Source organism: Chlorocebus sabaeus, chromosome 19 (assembly GCF_047675955.1).
Source record: "Chlorocebus sabaeus isolate Y175 chromosome 19, mChlSab1.0.hap1, whole genome shotgun sequence".
NCBI classification, from domain to species: domain Eukaryota; kingdom Metazoa; phylum Chordata; class Mammalia; order Primates; family Cercopithecidae; genus Chlorocebus; species Chlorocebus sabaeus.
In genome coordinates, this window is record NC_132922.1 from 25787651 (window position 1) to 25805586 (window position 17936).

Sequence of the window (17936 nt, forward strand, 5' to 3'; positions counted from 1 at the left end):
GCTTGCACAACACTGAAAACATCCTTAATGCCAGTCAGTTGTGCACTTTAAAATAGTTACAATAAGGGCAGGGGCACAGTTTGCTAACCTCTACTGTAGATGATGGAATGCCAATGAAGTGCTCTAAAAACACTGACTGTAAACCTTTGTTTAAATTTATACGTGTATACACACACACACATATATATACACACACATATATATACTTTTTTTTTTTGAGATGGAGTCTCGCTCTTTCACCCAGGCTGGAGTGCAATGGCACGATCTTGGCTCACTGCAACCTCCACCTCCCAGGTTCAAGCGATTCTTCTGCCTCAGCCTCCCGAGTAACTGAGAATGCAGGCATGCACCACCACACCCAGCCAATTTTTGTATGTTTTTAGTAGTGATGGCGTTTCACCATGTTGGCCAGACTGGTCTTGAAACTCCTGGCTTCGAGTGATCCACCCGCCTCAGCCTCCGAAAGTGCTGGGATTACAAACACCAGCCACCGCACCCAGCCTCTTTATATTTTAATATGTACATTTTACATAAACAATGTATGAATCAATTCTGATTGTAAAGGAATCCAAACAATACAAAGTTCAATTCTTTTTTTTTTTTTTTTTTTGAGAGTGCAATGGTGCGATCTTAGTTCACCGCAATCTCTGCCTCCCAGGTTCAAGTGATTCTCCTGCCTCAGCCTCCCGAGTAGCTAGGATTACAGGCATGCGCCACCACACCTGGTTAATTTTTTTTGTATTTTTAGTAGAGACGGCATTTCTCCATGTTGGTCAGGCTGGTCTCGAACTCCCAACCTCAGGTAAACCACCCGCCTTGGCCTCCCAAAGTGCTGGGATTACAGGTGTGAACCGCCACGCCCGGCCAAAGTTCAAATCATTTTTGTTCCCTTGTTCAAATACTAGTCCCCATTCCTGGATAACAGCTATTACCAACGGGTTATGATCCTTGAAGAGCCTTTCAGAACTCTCTTTGTATTATTTATATATATATTAGAAAGACTGTGAATTTTTGAAACTTTGTAAATTTTGTAAATTTCACAAATTCATTATTTTTCTTTAAAAATAGTTAAAATAGCCGGGCGCGGTGGCTCATGCCTGTAATCCCAGCACTTTGGGAGGCCAAGGCGGGCGGATCACGAGGTCAGGAGATCGAGACCATCCTGGCTAACACAGTGAAACCCCGTCTCTACTGAAAAATACAAAAAATTAGCCAGGCGTGGTGGCAGGTGCCTGTAGTCCCAGCTACTCGAAAGGCTGAGGCAGGAGAATGGCGTGAACCCGGGAGGCGGAGCTTGCAGTGAGCCAAGATCGCACCACTGCACTCCAGCCTGGGCGACAGAGCGAGACTCCGTCTCAAAAAAAAAAAAAAATAGTTAAAATAGTATATTTTGTGCTTTGTGTACTTTTTTTCTTTTTAAAGGCAGGATTTCAACCAGGCACGGTGGCTCATGCCTGTAATCCTAGCACTTTTGGAGGCCGAGGCGGGCAGATCACCTGAGGTCAGGAGTTCGAGACCAGCCTGACCAACATGGAGAAACTCTGTCTCTACTAAAAATACAAAATTATCTGGGGGTGGTGGTACATGCCTGCAATCCCAGCTACTCAGGAGGCTGAGGCAGGAGAATCACTTGAACCCAGGACACAGAGGTTGCAGTGAGCCGAGATCGTGCCATTACACTCCAGCCTGGGCAACAAGAGCAAAACTCTATCTCAAAAAAAATAAATAAATAAATAAATAAATAAATAAATAAATAAAATAAAGACAGCATCTCGCTCTGTTGCCCAGGTTGGAGTGCAGTGGCGTAATCAGAGCTCACTGCAGCCTCAAACTCCTGGCCTCAAGCAATCTTCCCACCTTGGCCTCCTAACGTTCTGGGATTATAGGCATGAGCCACCACGTCCAGTTTGTTATGTGTATTTTACTACAATAAACACACCCACATACACACACATACAAAGTCTACTTAACAGAGATAAAATTTCATCACATGTAAAGCAAGCGTTTCTTTCTTAACTATTCCCTTCTTTAAAGTTTCAAACATACACAAAATTACAGAGAAAATAACGAACTTGCCCAACCCACCCCTCCCAATTTAATGACAATCAGCATTTTGCCACTCTCACTACACACAGCCTTTTTGCCCTTGCCGCTACTGTCACTACAGCATTTTAATACAAATATAAGGAGCTTTAATTACTTAAATTGGATCCCCCCCTAACCATTTTCAAAGAAATGATTCAGAAAATACAACAATAAAAGTTGCAGGGCAAACCGCCGCCTACAAGAGTGGTGGTGGGTATTGCCATTCAAAGCCAGCCCACTTTTGTTGGTGATTTACTGAGATGGGTACAAGCTCGAAATCAAGCACTGGTATTATTTTTAAAACTCCAGAGAGGTGTCTTAAAACATAAAACATGCATCTACCATATGATCCAGCCATTCTACTCCTAAATGGTTACCCAAGAGAAAAGAAAACTGAAGTCCTGGCCAGATGCCGTGGCTCACGCCTATAATCCCAGCACTTTGGGAGGCCAAGGCAGGCAGATCATCTGAGGTCAGGAGTTCAAGACTGGCCTGGCCAACATGGTGAAACCCCATCTCTACTAAAAATACAAAAGATTAAATGGGCACAGAGGCACGTGACTGTAGTCCCAGCTACTCAAGAGGCTGAGGCATGAGAATTACTTGAACCCAGGAGGCAGAGGTTGCAGTGGGCCGAGATCATGTGACTGTACTATCTCAGGCAACAGAGTGAGACTCTGTCTCAAAAATTTAAAAAAAAAGGCCAGGCACGGTGGCTCATGCCTGTAATCCCAGCACTTTGGGAGGCCGAGGCAGGCGGATCACGAGGTCAGGAGATCAAGACCATCCTGGCTAACACAGTGAAACCCTGTCTCTACTAAAAATACAAAAAATTAGCTGGGCGTGGTGGCGGGTGCCTGTAGTCCCAGTTACTCAGGAAGCTGAGGCAGGAGAATCACTTGAACCTGGGAGGCGGATGTTGCTGTGAGCCGAGATCGCACCACTGCACTCCAGCCTGGGCAACGGAGAAAGACTCCGTCTCAAAAATAAAAAAAGAAAAAAAGAAAAAAGAAAAAAAGAAAAGAAAAGAAATAGAAGTTCTTACAAAGCCTTGTCCACAAATGTTCACAGCAGCTTCACTGGCAATTGCCCCAAACTGGTAACAACCTAATTGTCCATCAAAAGATGAATGGATAGACAAATTGTGGTCTACTCACACAATAGAATACCAGTCAGCAACAGAAAGGAATGAACTACTGATACATGCTACACCACGAATGATCTCAACATAACTAGTCTGAGTGAAGAAGCAAGGGCAAAATAAAAGAGGACTGATTCCATTTATATTCAAGTCTAGAAAATGCAAACTAATCTACACGGACAGGAAGCAGACCTGTGATGGGCTGGGAAGACCAGGGGAAGGGAGAGATTACAAAGTGGCAGCCGGGCATGGTGGTTCACACCTGTAATCCCAGCACTTTGGGAGGCCGAAGTGGCTGGACAACTTGAGGTCAGGAGTTCGAAACCAGCCTGGCCAACATAGCGAAACCCCATCTCTACTAAAAATACAAAAATTCGCCAGGCGTGGTAGTGGATGCCTGTAATCCCAGCTACTAGGGAGGCTGAGGCAGGAGAATCACTTGAACTTGGGAGGCGGATGTTGCTGTGAGCCAAGATCGTGCCACTGCACTCCAGCCTGGGCGACAAGGGCAAAATTCCATTTCCAAAAAAAAAAAACCAAAAAAACAAAGTGGCATGAGGAACCTTTTGCATGTGATGGAGATGTCTGCTATTTTGACTGTGATGGTGGTTTCACAGGTGTACACACATAGGGAAACTCACCAAGTTGAATGTTTTAAATCTGTGCTCTTTCCTGTATGTCAACTGTATCTCAATTAAAGCTGTTTTTTCAAAAAAACTAAGACTCTGCAGAAAGCATCAACCATTATAGCTAGCAGTTAATTTTATGAGTTTTCTCTTATTAAAATGAAATAAAAATACTTTTTAAGCAATTTAATTGCTGGTAACCTACTTCTTTCTTTTTGTCTTAATTTACATTTATATTTATATTTTTATTTTTTATTTTTTATTTTATTTTTTTTGAGACAAGAGTCTCGCTCTGCCGCCCAGGCTGGAGTTCAGTGGCACAATCTCTGCTCACTGCAAGCTCCGCCTCCTGGGTTCACGCCATTCTCCTGCCTCAGCCTCCCAAGTAGCTGGGACTACAGGTGTCCACCACCATGCCCAGCTAATTTTTTTGTGTTTTTAGTAGAGACGGGGTTTCACCGTGTTAGCCAGGATGGTCTTGATCTCCTGACCTTGTGATCCGCCCACCTTGGCCTCCCAAAGTGCTGGGATTACAGGTGTAAGAAACCGCGCCCGGCCTATATTTTTATTTTTTAGAGACAGGTCTCACTCTGTCGCCCAGGCTGGAGTGCAGTGGTGTGATCATGGCTCACTGCAGCCTCAAAGTCCTGGACTCAGGCCATCCTCCTGCCTCAGCCTCTGGAGTAACTAGAACTATAAGGTATACACAACCACATCTGGCTAATTAAACAAAAGTTTTTTCTTTTAGAGATAAGAGTCTCACTATGTTGCCCAGGCTGGTCTCAAACTTGTGGGCTCAAGCAATCCTCCCACCACACCTCAGCCTCCCAAAGTGCTGGGATTACAGATGTGAGCCAATGTGCCCAGCCACCTACTTCTTCCTTCTATGGCTAGGTGGTAAGTAGGGGGAAGGCAGGAAGAACCATTATGAAGGACCTTGAAGGAGTTTCTATTAACATCTTTTTTTTTTTTTTTTTTTTTTTGAGACGGAGTCTCGCTCTGTCGCCCAGGCTGGAGTGCAGTGGCCGGATCTCAGCTCACTGCAAGCTCCGCCTCCCGGGTTTACGCCATTCTCCTGCCTCAGCCTCCCGAGTAGCTGGGACTACAGGCACCCGCCACCTCGCCCGGCTAGTTTTTTGTATTTTTTTTTAGTAGAGACGGGGTTTCACCGTGTTAGCCAGGATGGTCTCGATCTCCTGACCTCGTGATCTGCCCGTCTCAGCCTCCCAAAGTGCTGGGATTACAGGCTTGAGCCACCGCGCCCGGCCTCTATTAACATCTTAAACCTAAATTTTAGTATTTTAATAAAGCGGGCACTCCTATATAAGAAAGCCGTGCCCCTCTGCCTATTTGCAAAGAAAAAAACGCCTGATACATTTGTAAACAGCATTTAACACCTGGGAGTAGGGAGTCACCACTCTTCATGCCAGAAGGGACTTCATAGTCCCAACATTAGACGAAAAAATGTTTTATCGTGTGCATGACATGTTTCTGAGTCTTCCCGGGGTCTAGAAGATCATGGAGGCTCTTTTTCCCGCAGCTATAACTGCCTGCCGGTTAATGAGAGATGTGCCACATAGCCACTCCTTACCTTTTCTCTCGGTTCCTTAGGAAACTCGCTGGTCAGCTCGGCACTCTTCTCATATTTCACTTCGTTGCTTGAAGCTGAACTTGAAAACCTGGTGCAGAGATCTGAGTTACCTTTACGGAGCTGGAAGCTGTTACTCCCCCCAGCCCACACACCAGCTCAGGAGCCCAGGCCAAGTAACCTTAAGAAAGGACATTTCCGGCTGGGCGCGGTGGCTCAAGCCTGTAATCCCAGCACATTGGGAGGCCGAGACGGGCGGATCACGAGGTCAGGAGATCGAGACCATCGTGGCTAACATGGTGAAACGCCGTCTCTACTAAAAATACAAAAAAAAACTAGCCGGGCGAGGTGGCGGGCGCCTGTAGTCCCAGCTACTCGGGAGGCTGAGGCAGGAGAATGGCGTAAACCCGGGAGGCGGAGCTTGCAGTGAGCTGAGATCCGGCCACTGCACTCCAGCCTGGGCGACAGAGCGAGACTCCGTCTCAAAAACAAAAAAAAAAAAACAAAAAAAAAAAAGAAAGGACATTTCCTTTCCCCTTACCAAAAGGAGAACTGCCCAGTGGGGAGAGCCTACCTTAAACACAGCATTACCGGGGTGGAAGGAGCCCCAGGCTGGGGGAAGACACCCAGGTGCCGGTCCCAGCTCTACTGCCTCTTCACTGGGGGAGCCTGGGTTAGGCTTGTGACCTCACCTGAGCCTCTGTTTCTTCATCTATAAAACGGGGATAATTAACACCTCCCCATCCCTTTTATGGGGCAGATAAGAGGCTGCTTAAGGCCCTAATAGCTATGTGAGGGCGTTTAGGGAAGAGCGGAGATGCCCCAGGAGGGATAATGAATGGCTGTTGTTAGCAATGCCAGGTAAAAGAGCAGCCCCGCCTCAGAGCAGCCCCCAGACTGAAGGGTAGTGGGATGTCAAGGAATGTGTGGGGGCCCAGGTGTGTCTCTGCCTCTCTGGATTACCAGGCCCTCTCTGGGCCTCGTTTTCCCCACCTTAAAAAGGGAAGAGGGGGTGGAGCTAGAAGCTTTCCATCCCGGGAGAGCTCTCTGGTATAAATACCTGAAGATGTAGCACGTGTTTAGTTCAGAGCTGGGGACTTTGAAGAAAAGGAAAGGGAGAGAAATGAAACCACTTAAACCTAACCTACCCTCAGCAACCCAGGGTCTGCCTCCTAGGATATGTGAGGCTGAGAGGAGTTGTGTCTAAACTCAAAGCCTCAGTTTCCCCATCTGACAGATAATCACACAGCCTCTCCAAGGCTCTTCGATGACACAGTGAGAGGAAGCATATTAGGACCCTGGCATAGGTGTCCTTCTGTGATATCTTAACTCAGGGGTTGTCAGGCCTGGCTGCACATAAGATTGACTTGGAAGCTTTTAAAAACTACCAAAATGTGGGCCGGGTGTGGTGGCTCACCCCTGTAATCCCAGCACTTTGGGAGGCCAAGGTGGGCGGATCACAAGATCAGGAGTTCGAGAACAGCCTAACATGGTGAAACCCCGTCTCTACTAAAAATACAAAAATTAGCTGGGTGTGGTGGCCTGCCCCTGTAATCCCAGCTACTCGGGAGGCTAAGGCAGGAGAATTGCTTGAACCCGGGAGGCAGAGGTTGCAGTGAGCTGAGATCGCGACACTGCACTCCAGCCTGGGCGACACAGCAACTCCATCTCAAAAATAAATAAATAAATAAAAATAAAAAATAAAATAAAAACTACCAAAATACGAGACCCTCCCCAAATCAAGTGAATCGGAATCTCTAGGGGTGGGGCCCAGGCACTGGTATTTTTTCTGGGTTATTCTAAAGCACTGAGAGCCAGTGGTCTAGCTTTGGCTTGGCTGGCTGTCCTGGTTCCCAGAGCCGGGAGGGCAGTCTGCCCAGAGATCCTGCCTTTGCAAGCTCCACCCTGGACAAAGTATGTCAGTGGCATGCATGCCATTAAGAGCCAGTCGATCATGCCCAGTGGCATCTCTCTGTTGTGGCCACTTGTGGGAAGTGGGCCAAGTTTAGAATGTCATTATTAACCAACTGACTTAGAATATCTTTCTTTTTGTGTGTGTGTGATGGTGTCTTGCTCTGTTGTCCAGGCTGGAGTGGAGTGGTGTGATCTCGGCTCACTGCATCCTCTGCCTCCCAGGTTCAAGTGATTCTCCTGCCTTAGCCTCCTGAGTAGCTGGGATTACAGATGTGTGCCACCATTCCCAGCTAATTTTTGTATTTTTAGTAGAGATGGAGTTTCACCATGTTGGCCAGGCTGGTTTCGAACTCCTGACCTCATGACCCACCCACCTCAGCCTCCTAAAGTGCTGGGATTACAGGCATGAGCCACCGCGCCCAGCCTAGAATATCATTATTAACCAACTGACTTAGAACATCATTATTAACCAACTGACTTAGAACATCATTATTAACCAACTGACTTAGAATATCGGTATTAACCAACTGACTTAGAATATAATTATTAACCAACTGACTTAGAATATCGATATTAACCAACTGATGTAGAATATTAGTATTAACCAACTGACTTAGAATATCATTATTAACCAACTGATGTAGAATATCATTATTAACCAACTGACTTAGTATATTGGTATTAACCAACTGACAAAATATCATTGTTAACCAAATGACTTAGAAGATCAGTATTAACCAACTGACTTAGAATATCAGTATTAGACCAGGCACGGTGGTTCACGCCTGTAATCCCAGCACTTTGGGAGGCCGAGGTGGGCGGATCACCTCAGGTCAGGAGTTTGAGACCAGCCTGGCCTACCTGGTAAAACCCCATCTTACTAAAAATACAAAAATTAGCTGGGCGTGGTGATGGGCACCTGTAATACCAGCTACTCGGGAGTCTGAGGCAGAAGAACTGCTTGAACCCGGGAGGCAGAGGCTGCAGCGAGTGGAGGTCGCACCACTGCACTCCAACCTGGGCAACAGAGCAAGACTCCATCTCAAAGAAAAAGAATATCAGTATTAACCAGCTGACTTAGAATATCAGTATTAACCAACTGACTTGCCCAAGTTACCTTGACTCCTCTGAGTTTATTTTTTGGACCACTCATAGAGGCTTAGGCCCAGTCTGAACTGTTCTCTCTCTGCCTTCAGGGAAGAAAGGCTTAGCTATGGAGATAGGCTCAGCCGAAATGCCATCCAGCTCCCACCTCCTCACAGTATTTCACCCTTCTGCCCTGCCTCCGTGAAATGGGCACACACCACCCAGTTCAATCACACAGCACACCTGAAGCTGAGAAAAGCCATGAAAACAGCTCCAGGCCCCCCGGCTGGCCATAGCCAGAGGGAAGCTGCACTGCCTCTCCGTGCCTCACCTTCCTCATCTGAGAAATGGACCCTGCCACGACCTCCTCTTGGGCTATGGGTAAACTGAGGGGGGCAACAGGTGCCCAGCATGGAGCCTGGTTCCCTTCTCCTCAGGGCCTGTGGGTGGGCGGCTGAGGGAGGGGTGTAGGATGTGCCTACTTACAATTTGGTCAAATCCGCCGACAATGGCCGAGCCTGGAACGTCCTCCTCCTGACCTCGGGCTTGGCCTCGGAGCTCTCAGCAGTCCAGCCTCTGATCCGCTCCTGGACGCTGACAACCCCTTTCTCCGGCTCTGGTGCCACCAGTGGGGACGTGGGGGTGCCCAGGCGGGGTTCAGACCCCACTGCCAAGGCCAAGGTGCTGTCCTCCCGAAACAGGTTGATGCACTTCCTAATGCTCCTCCTAGAGGCCCACTCTCCCCCTGCCGGGGCCTCCCCGTCTGCCACTCTGCTCTTAACCTCAGCAAGTTCTAGGCCCCTTCCCAGCCTGGGCGAGGGGGACTCAGCAGCCTTCTCTGGCTCTGGGTCCAGCTTGGCCCTTTCTTCTCGGGAACTCTGGTCATTGCTGGGGGTGACCCTGGCTGAGCCCCCCAGGGCTCTGGGGCTGCCCGTCTCTGGCTTCGAAAGCATCTTCTCCTTCTGTTCACGGATTTTCTTGGCCACCTCTAGGAAGTCCGAATCAGGATCATGAAGAGGAGCCTCCGCCTTGACCAAACACTCCCTGTCCAGCTTGGACGCTGCTCTGGGCCTCTCTAGCCCAGCCATGTCCCCTGCTGGGGCTCCACTTCCTTCATCGGCCACCTTCCTCAGCAAGGCCTCTTTGTTCTCAAACCGGGCCGTGAGGTCCATGGACAAGGGCCTGGGCTTCCTCACCCACGTCTTCTCGGGAGGGGTAGGGGGCACTTTGCCCACCGTGGCCGCTGCGCCAGGGCCTGGCTTCTGAGGCTGAATGGACTCCGTGAAAATGGCAGACACGGGCCTCCTCTTCACGCGAGGCCTGGGCTCCACAACGGGGCGTGCCATGTCCTCCACACTGCTGGCCTTTAAGGGAGGCTGGTCTTGGCCTGCCTCCTCTTGGGGTACAGGTGACTTTGTGTCCTGAGACAGGGGGCCTGACCGGGGAAGGGTCCCCGCAGGCTTTCGGATGAGCAGGGTAGGCTTGGTGGCCACCTCAGGCCGGGAGCCAGACACACCTGGCTTGGCCTCCTCGGCCCCCTCATTGACCACCTTCCCCAGAGTGGGGCCGCTTTTGGTGGTTTGGAAGAGAATCATGGTGTTGGGGCTGGGCCGCAGGAACACAGCCTTGTTGAAGAGGGGCGAGCCCGTCCTCGGGCCCTCCCCACTGCCCACCTCCTGTCCCACCAAGCCAGGCATCCTGTTGTCCAGATCCTTTGCTGCTGGGTCCTCAGTGAGCCCCCCAGAGGAAGAAGGTCCAGTTGAAATGGGCCGCAGAGATGGGACAGGAGATTTCACGTCCTGCTCCTTCGAGAAGGGTTTGGGGGCGAGCCTTGGCAGAGGGAGTAAGCGGGCCGGGCTCCGCAGGGGGCTCTTTGCTTCCAAGATCCGGGCTGGAGGAGCCCCAGAGGCTTCGCCGGCCTGGAGGAAGTAGGTCCTCGTCAGGGTCTCCTCCTTGCCAATCTCACCCAGGCCTGGCACGGCCGTCAAGGGCGTTATGGAGCCCACCTCGACCCGCGTGGCCATGATTATGGTTGTGGACCCATGGGGGTTAGGAACATCGAGAATGGAGAAGCAATTGCTAAACAAAACAAACAAAAAAGTAAGTTTGGAAAACAGTCAGTGTCTGGGTTGAAGCAGAATGGTTTAGAGAAATGGGACAGAGTCCTGAGGCCCAGATTCTGTACGACAGCCCTCCGCTGACCTCCCCAGGCAGGCTTGGACCTGGCTCTCCCATTCTCTGAGCTCTGGACAAGGGGAGTGGACTCAACGTCCATCCCTGAAGTTCATTCCAGCTGTAAGGGTGTAGAAAAAGCATGGAGGGTTTTCCCCTGACTCAACTAATCTAGAGGCCAGTACTTATAGCAAAAAGCAGTTATCTCTGCTATACAGATAAGGAAACCAGCTCAGAGAGGCCAACTAACTGGTCTGGAGTCACCCAGGAAGCAAGAGGCAAAGCCAGGATTTAAAACCAGGTTTGACACCAAACTCACACCACACATGCTCCTCCCTGAATAGGCCTCAGTGGGAGCGTCCTCACATTCCCTCACTCCTGTTACCCTGTTTTCCCATTGCAGAGCCTGCCCACATCCCAGGTGATCCTAATCACAAGTGTATGCTAAGCACCTAGCACAGAGAAGGCAAGTGACCTGCTGCAGGTCACACAGCAACGCAGCTCGCAGCTTGGGAGTGCGTGGGAGCATAAAGCTGGTTAGTCACCTTGGAACCCATGCCCTAGGCACCAACCCCGCCCAATCGTCCCTTAGTTCCTTTTCTTTCCCCTCTCCCACCCTTCCAGATGCCATAAAAAGAAGCCATTCTCATTTTTCTCACTCAACCTGCTTTTGTTATTTGTTTGCTTGTGGTTCTTTTCTGTTGAACACACATTTTATGCTGACTGCCTTCATATTCTTAATAAAAAGAGAAACGTCCAACTGTGAGGGCTTCCCGTGAGTGAGATCTCGAGCTATGTGACATGCTTCTTGTGTTTTATAAATCTCATCCTCCTCACAACCCTATTTAGTGGGTACAATTAGGAGACCCCATTTTGCAGCAGCTTGGGGCATAAGCCTCTTGTGCACGCTGCTATGAGATCTGTTTTCTCAAAGCAGGGACCTTCCTCTCTCATTAATCCTCCAGCAACCCCAAAAGGCAGGAATGAAGGCATCATCGTTATCTCCCTCATGGAGATGAAGGGAAAGGGCCCAGAGAGGTCACCAGACTTGCCTACAGTCACCCAGCTGAAACCTAACCTCAAGTCCACTACCCACTTAGCTCTGTCTTTTTTTTTTTTTGGAGACCGAGTTTCACTCTTGTTGCCCAGGCTGGAGTGCAATGGCGTGATCTCAGCTCACAGCAACCTCCTCTTCCCAGGTTCAAGCCATTCTCCTGCCTCAGCCTCCTAAGTAGCTGGGATTATAGGCATGCGCCACCACCCCCAGTTAATTTTGTACTTTTAGTAGAGATGGGGTTTCTCCATGTTGGTCAGGTTGGTCTCGAACTCCTGACCTCAGGTGATCCGCCCACCTCGGCCTCCCAAAGTGCTGGGATTACAGGTGTGAGCCACCAGGCCCGGCCTCAGCTCTGTCTTTTTAAAAATTATTTTTTATTCCTTTCTGGTCTTAAAAAGTGCCAGGTAAGTTGCTGTTCTCGATCCCTCAGGCTCTCTTCATGCCAGTGTTTTCTTCCCTGTGAAACTGCCCCCAGCCAGCCCCCACCTAGATGGACTAAAAAAGTAGAAGGTATTTTAGTTAAATACAAGCCTCTCCACTTCCCTTCCTTGGGGCCCCACACTGCTCCCCCGGCTCTGACTCACTCAGCAGCCTCCAGGAAAGAAAGGCAGACAGATTTTGATATTTTCTCTTCCTTACACGCTCGATGGTGCTAACAGATTCCATCTCCCCAAACTGGAGAACACTGTCTAGACACGGTTAGAGGTAGAACGGAGGGACAGATATGAAGGATCTGAGAATTGGAAAATTTCCATCCACAAAGATCCCCACCAGAGTTCTAAGGCTCCAGAATCCCACCCAGAATCAGGGCCATTGGCCTTTAGGGCCAGCCCCTGTGACCTCTGGAAACCCTGATCGGGGATACATACGTAATAGCCAGCACATGAGACACGGAACAATGACAGGATTCAAAGGACAGAGAGAACATTTTCCGGCAGAACCCACAGGCGCTCTCCACGTCCCTGGACACTCCAGCCCTCAAGCATGGGCCCCACTTACCCAAGCTGGCAGGCCCTGGGTCAGGGGGTGTGACTGCCGGGGAAAGCCAGTGGTGTCACATGTCATCGTGAATGGGGCTGTCCACACACTTCCATGGTAGGGGGGGGGAAAGCAGACTCGTCCCAGCAGGCTGAGTTTCAGCAGGTCTACGGAGACACAGGATGACAGCCTCAGTTCCGGAGTTCTGGCAGTATGGGAACAGACGGCACAAAAGCTTTCAAGCTCCAAATGCATCCGCTGGCATCTACTCCAGCTTGTAAAACGTATGCTCCTTTTGGCTTTTCGATTTTGTAGCCTTATATGTACGTGCGCATAAATAGTGCTGAGCCCACAGTACGTGCTCAATAACAATCTTCCCTGTCCTCTGATACGTTTATTGAGCACCTACGGTGTGTACAAAGATGAGCATGAAATATCCCCGGCAACCATGCAACTCACAGTCTTCTGTAAGAAACACACACACACATACACACACAGCAATTACAACTGGGTAACAAATGTCACTTTTTAAATGCGGGATGTGGGGGCAAATAGGAGGATGGATTGCCTAGAATTGGAACTGGTGGTTCTGGACAACTCGCTTGACTTAAAGGAGGTAGCTGCTGAGCATTCAAGGTGCTGAATCACTTGGTACCTGCTTCTGCTCATCAGCAGTGTTTGGACATTGTACCTCTTTGAAGCCCTCCAAATGCCCCCTCGGGGCCTTTGCACATGCTATGCCTGTTCTCTGGGACAACTGTCTTGCTCATACATAGACACAAGCCTACCCCTCAGACCACAGTTCACACATCTCTGTCTCCCTTCAACCCGGTGCAACCCCCTGCTACCTGTTCACAGACCACCACATACACTCGAAGGCTTGGCAGGACTCAGCATAGCTGCACTGTTACATTTAATAGGACATCATCCTTCACATCAGCCTCTCGCATTCAATGGTAAGTCCTCCAGAGGACACCCCAAATCCCTAGTGGCTAGCACAGCAGCCTGGCACATAAAAGTACCAGGTACCTGATTATCGAATAGAGAAATAAATCATTGTTGAGTTACTAAGTAAATGAATGAAGAATTATTCTTCTGCCCTTGCTGCCCACTCTCTAAGATGCTAAATAAGTCCGTCCAGGTACCATGATTCTCATGCCAAATGACTCCAAGCAATCTGGGACATAAGATGAGTTACTCTAGCTGTGGCTGTGGCTACTGAATGACAGAACCAAAGAGCTGTGACGTGCTCAGCCACAGGCTCAATCCACCAACCCTCACTCAGAGACCCGTATCAGTTTCACTGAGTCACACAGAGGAGCTCCACCCTGAGGGCAGGCACCTGCTGCATCCACATTAACCTCACACTGTCACGCCAGCTCACCTGCCAAATGTGGAATGAATGCTTCTCTGCATGGATTTTCCTGGGAAAAGAGTCACCAAGAGCAAGTCCCGAGTAACTGCGACTACAGGCGCCCGCCAACATGCCCGGCTAATTTTTTTTTTTTTTTTTTTTTTTGAGACAGAGTCTCGCTCTGTTGCCCAGGCTGGGGTGCAGTGGCGCGATCTCGGCTCACTGCAAGCTCCGCCTCCCGCATTCACGCCATTCTCCTGCCTCAGCCTCCGGAGTAGCTGGGACTACAGGCGCCCGCCACCTCGCCCAGCTAATTTTTTGTATATTTACTAGAGACGGGGTTTCACTGTGTTAGCCAGGATGGTCTCAATCGCCTGACCTCGTGATCCACCCGCCTCGGCCTCCCAAAGTGCTGGGATTACAGGCGTGAGCCACCGGGCCCAGCCTGTTTTTCTTTCTGAAACGGAGTCTCACTCTGCCACCCAGGCCGGAGTGCAATAGCGTGGTCTCAGGTCACTGCAACCTCTGCCTCCCAGGTTCAAGCAATTCTCTCCCCTCAGCCTCCTGAGTAGCTGGGACTACAGGTGCATGCCACCACACCTGGCTAATTTTTATATTTTTAGTACAGACAGGATTTCACTATGTTGTCCAGACTGGTCTTGAGATCCTGACTTCATGATCCTCCTGCCTCAGCCTTCCAAAGTGCTGGGATTGAGCCACCATGCCCAGCCTAGTAAAAGGAGTTTTTAAACCACCATAGTAGATGGCTCCGTAATATTTTAAAGTCCTAGCCAAACCTAGAAACCCATGATTCTCAGGCTTTCATTTAACCTGCTGTAAAATACAAGGAAACCAATTTAACTGTATGCTTTAAAGCCTTCTTTTAAATCACATATGTTACACTTGATTTAAGAGATGTTAGCCTCTTCGAAAACATTTGTGAAGCCCACTCACAGAGAGGCTAGATGCTATTTATTCTTGGGGTGGACATGTTCACTATTATTTATTTATTTATTTATTTATTTTTTGACAGTCTCACTTTGTAGCCCAGGCTGGAGTTCAGTGGCACAATCTTGGCTCACTGCAAAGTCCGCCTTCCAGGTTCAAGTGATTCTCGTGCCTTAGCCTCTGAGAAGCTGGGATTACAGGCATCCACCACCACACCTGGCTATTTATTTATTTATAGACAGAGTCTCGGTGTGTCACCCAGGCTAGAGGGCAATGGCGCGATCTCGGCTCTCTGCAACATCTGCCTCCCAGGTTCAAGTGATTCTCCTGCCTCAGCCTCCCAAGTAGCTGGGACTACAGATGCCCACCACCACACCTGGCTAATTTTTTTTTTTTTTTTTTTTTGTATTTTTAGTAGAGACGGGATTTCACTATGTTGGTCAGGCTGGTCTTGAACTCCTGACCTCATGATCCACCTGCCTCGGCCTCCCAAAATGCTGGGATTACAGACATGAGTCACCACACCCAACCTCTTTTTTTTTTTTTTTTTTGAGATGGAGCCTTGCTCTGTCGCCCAGGCTGGAGTGCAGTGGCGCAATCTCGGCTCACTGCAACCTCTGCCTCCCGGGTTCAAACGATTCTCCTGCCTCAGCTTCCCCAGTAGCTGGGATTACAGGTGCACACCACCACACCTGGCTAATTTTTTGTATTTTTAATAGAGACAGGGTTTCACCATGTTAGCCAAGATGGTCTTGATCTCCTGACCTCATGATCCGCCTGCCTCGGCCTCCCAAGTGCTGGGATTAGAGACGTGAGCCGCCGCACCCGGCCACCTTGCCTCTTTTATTAAACAGTATATTAGCTGAGCATTATGACCAAAGCCAAGTCAACAAGACCTCCCCAGAGAAAGAAGGGAAACCAAGTCTGAGCCACCTCTAGTTTCGTATGTATGTAAGTTATCATGGAGGGCAGCACATTGAACAGATGGAAAACAAGGCATCCATCTGGGGAGGTCAGGAGGCTGTGGTAGGACTGTGAGAGAGGGGACATCAGTCTGACCCCAGAAGTGGACTAGCAATGAGTGTTTCTCTACTGTTGCTGAACCTGCCAACTCCACAAGCTTGATCTCCCCAAGCTTAATTTGCAAAGTGCAAAATTCCCATTTTCTGCCATTTCGTGCAGGAAAAAAATCATTTGAGAAGGGAGTCACCCAAGAGCAACAGGTGCTGAAATTCAGCAGGAGTCATTCGAAAGCATTCATTTATCCAGCCTTCTGACCCTACTTCCGCCAACTCTCACTGCCTCCCTCCCAAGCGCAAGGTTCTGTGCTTGGTGCTGAGGACACAGCCATGGAGCTTGAAGCCTCCTGGGGAAATCCGAGCGATTCACAAGAGAGAAGGGAAGAAAAGCACTTCCATTCAAAACCAAACAGTTTGGCAGCTTTTCTCCCAGATTCAGAGGCGTTGATTCATTCTAACAGCTGTTGAAGATCTTTCATAATTACGCCCTAAAATTCGATCAGAGAGCTTATCAGTCATTTATTCAGTCTCTGGCTGCCACTTCCTGGGAATGCCACCATGTGGCGAGGGGCGTGGGCTGGTCCTGATACCTTCCAGCATCTTCCGGAATGTGACCTTAGCCCCCAAATCTGCAAATCCATCCTGTGCAGCGAGCCACGAAAAGGGCCAGGAACGCACTGGCAAAGTGCATGCTGATGTCCTCCCAGAGAAGGGCTGCTGTGCACAGGAGGTCTGTCCTCCAGAAAGGGCCCAGTCAAAATGTCAAGTATCACTGGAGTATGTACATCCTCTTGTCTCTGTCCCCATGACTGTGGCCCTTCCTTCCTTCCAATACACAGTTATCAAGCATCTATATACCAGGTTCTGGGCCAGGCGCTGGGGACACAGCAGTGAACAAAACAAATAAAAAACCCTGCTCCCATGGAATGGTGATTCACGAAGATGAAAAAAAGGACAAAAACAAAAAACAAAAACAAAAAAAAACAAGGTAAGGACAAGCTCCAGAATGTTACATAAGTGACAAAAAAAGAGGGAATGTGAGAAGGTCTAGCCAGGGAAGATTTCACAGAGAAGGGACATTTAAAATCAGCCTCTGGCCAGGCGCAATGGCTCATGCCTATAATCCCAGCACTTTGGGAGGCCGAGGTGGGAGGATCACTTGAGCCAAGGAGACCAGCCTGGGTAACATGGCAAAAACCCATCTCTACTAAAAAATACAAAAATTAGCCAGGTGTGGTGGTGCGTGCCTGTAGTCCCAGCTACTCAGGAGGCTAAGGATTGTCTGAGCCTGGGAGGCTGAGGTTACAGTGAGCCAAGATCACATCACAGCACTCCGGCCTGGGTAACTAAGCCAGACCCTGTCTTAAAAATAAAATAAAATCAGCCTCCTCACTGACAATCCTGCCTCCACTGTGGCCTCCTCCGATCCATTCACCTAGCAGTAGCCAGGGGTGTCTCCAACGTGCAAGCGCTAGGATGTCGTTCCCCTGCTCAACATCCCCGTGTCTCCTTGCTGCCCTCTGAATAAAGGCCAGACAGGATCCAGACCCTCTTCGTCTCCCCAGCTTCATTCTAATGACTGACACCACCCCATCTGTCTGTCTGTCACATACACTCACATACTTCAGCACAATGAACCCCAGACAGGCCACAAAACACAGTGTACACTTTCTCGCCTTCATGCCTCTGCATTGCCCTTACCTCACTACCTAGCGAATCTCAATGCCACCTCCTCCAGGAAGCCTTCTCTAACGCTCCATGAGTGGGGCTTATTCAGGTGCTCCTCTGTGCTGCAATATCTCACTTCCTGCTTCCCCCTCGCCCGGCACTGAAGAATACCTGGTGACTACCTCTTGTTTCCTCCACTAAATGGTGAGCTCCTAGCAAGAAGGGTCCTGGGTCCTGTTCATGGCTGTATCTGCAGTCAACCATAGGAGGCATTAAGCCGGTGTGCAAAAAACACCTATG

At 49.3% G+C, this 17936-nt stretch overlaps 1 protein-coding gene across 2 annotated transcripts in view; it reads right to left on the minus strand.

Annotated features, from left to right (window-relative positions):
- Positions 1-17936, minus strand: part of KIAA1671 (KIAA1671 ortholog) — a 254784-nt gene that overhangs the window by 163624 nt on the left and 73224 nt on the right. The window contains exons 2-4 of one of the 2 annotated variants that reach the window (XM_073006862.1): positions 12669-12814; positions 8927-10519; positions 5444-5531 (exon numbers count right to left, since the gene is read on the minus strand). In XM_073006862.1, coding sequence (XP_072862963.1) covers positions 5444-5531; positions 8927-10464 — 1626 coding nt within the window. In that variant the 5' untranslated portion in view covers positions 10465-10519; positions 12669-12814. Of the gene's footprint in view, positions 1-5443; positions 5532-8926; positions 10520-12668; positions 12853-17936 lie in introns of both variants that reach the window. The other variant, XM_073006863.1, reaches the window with a different exon arrangement.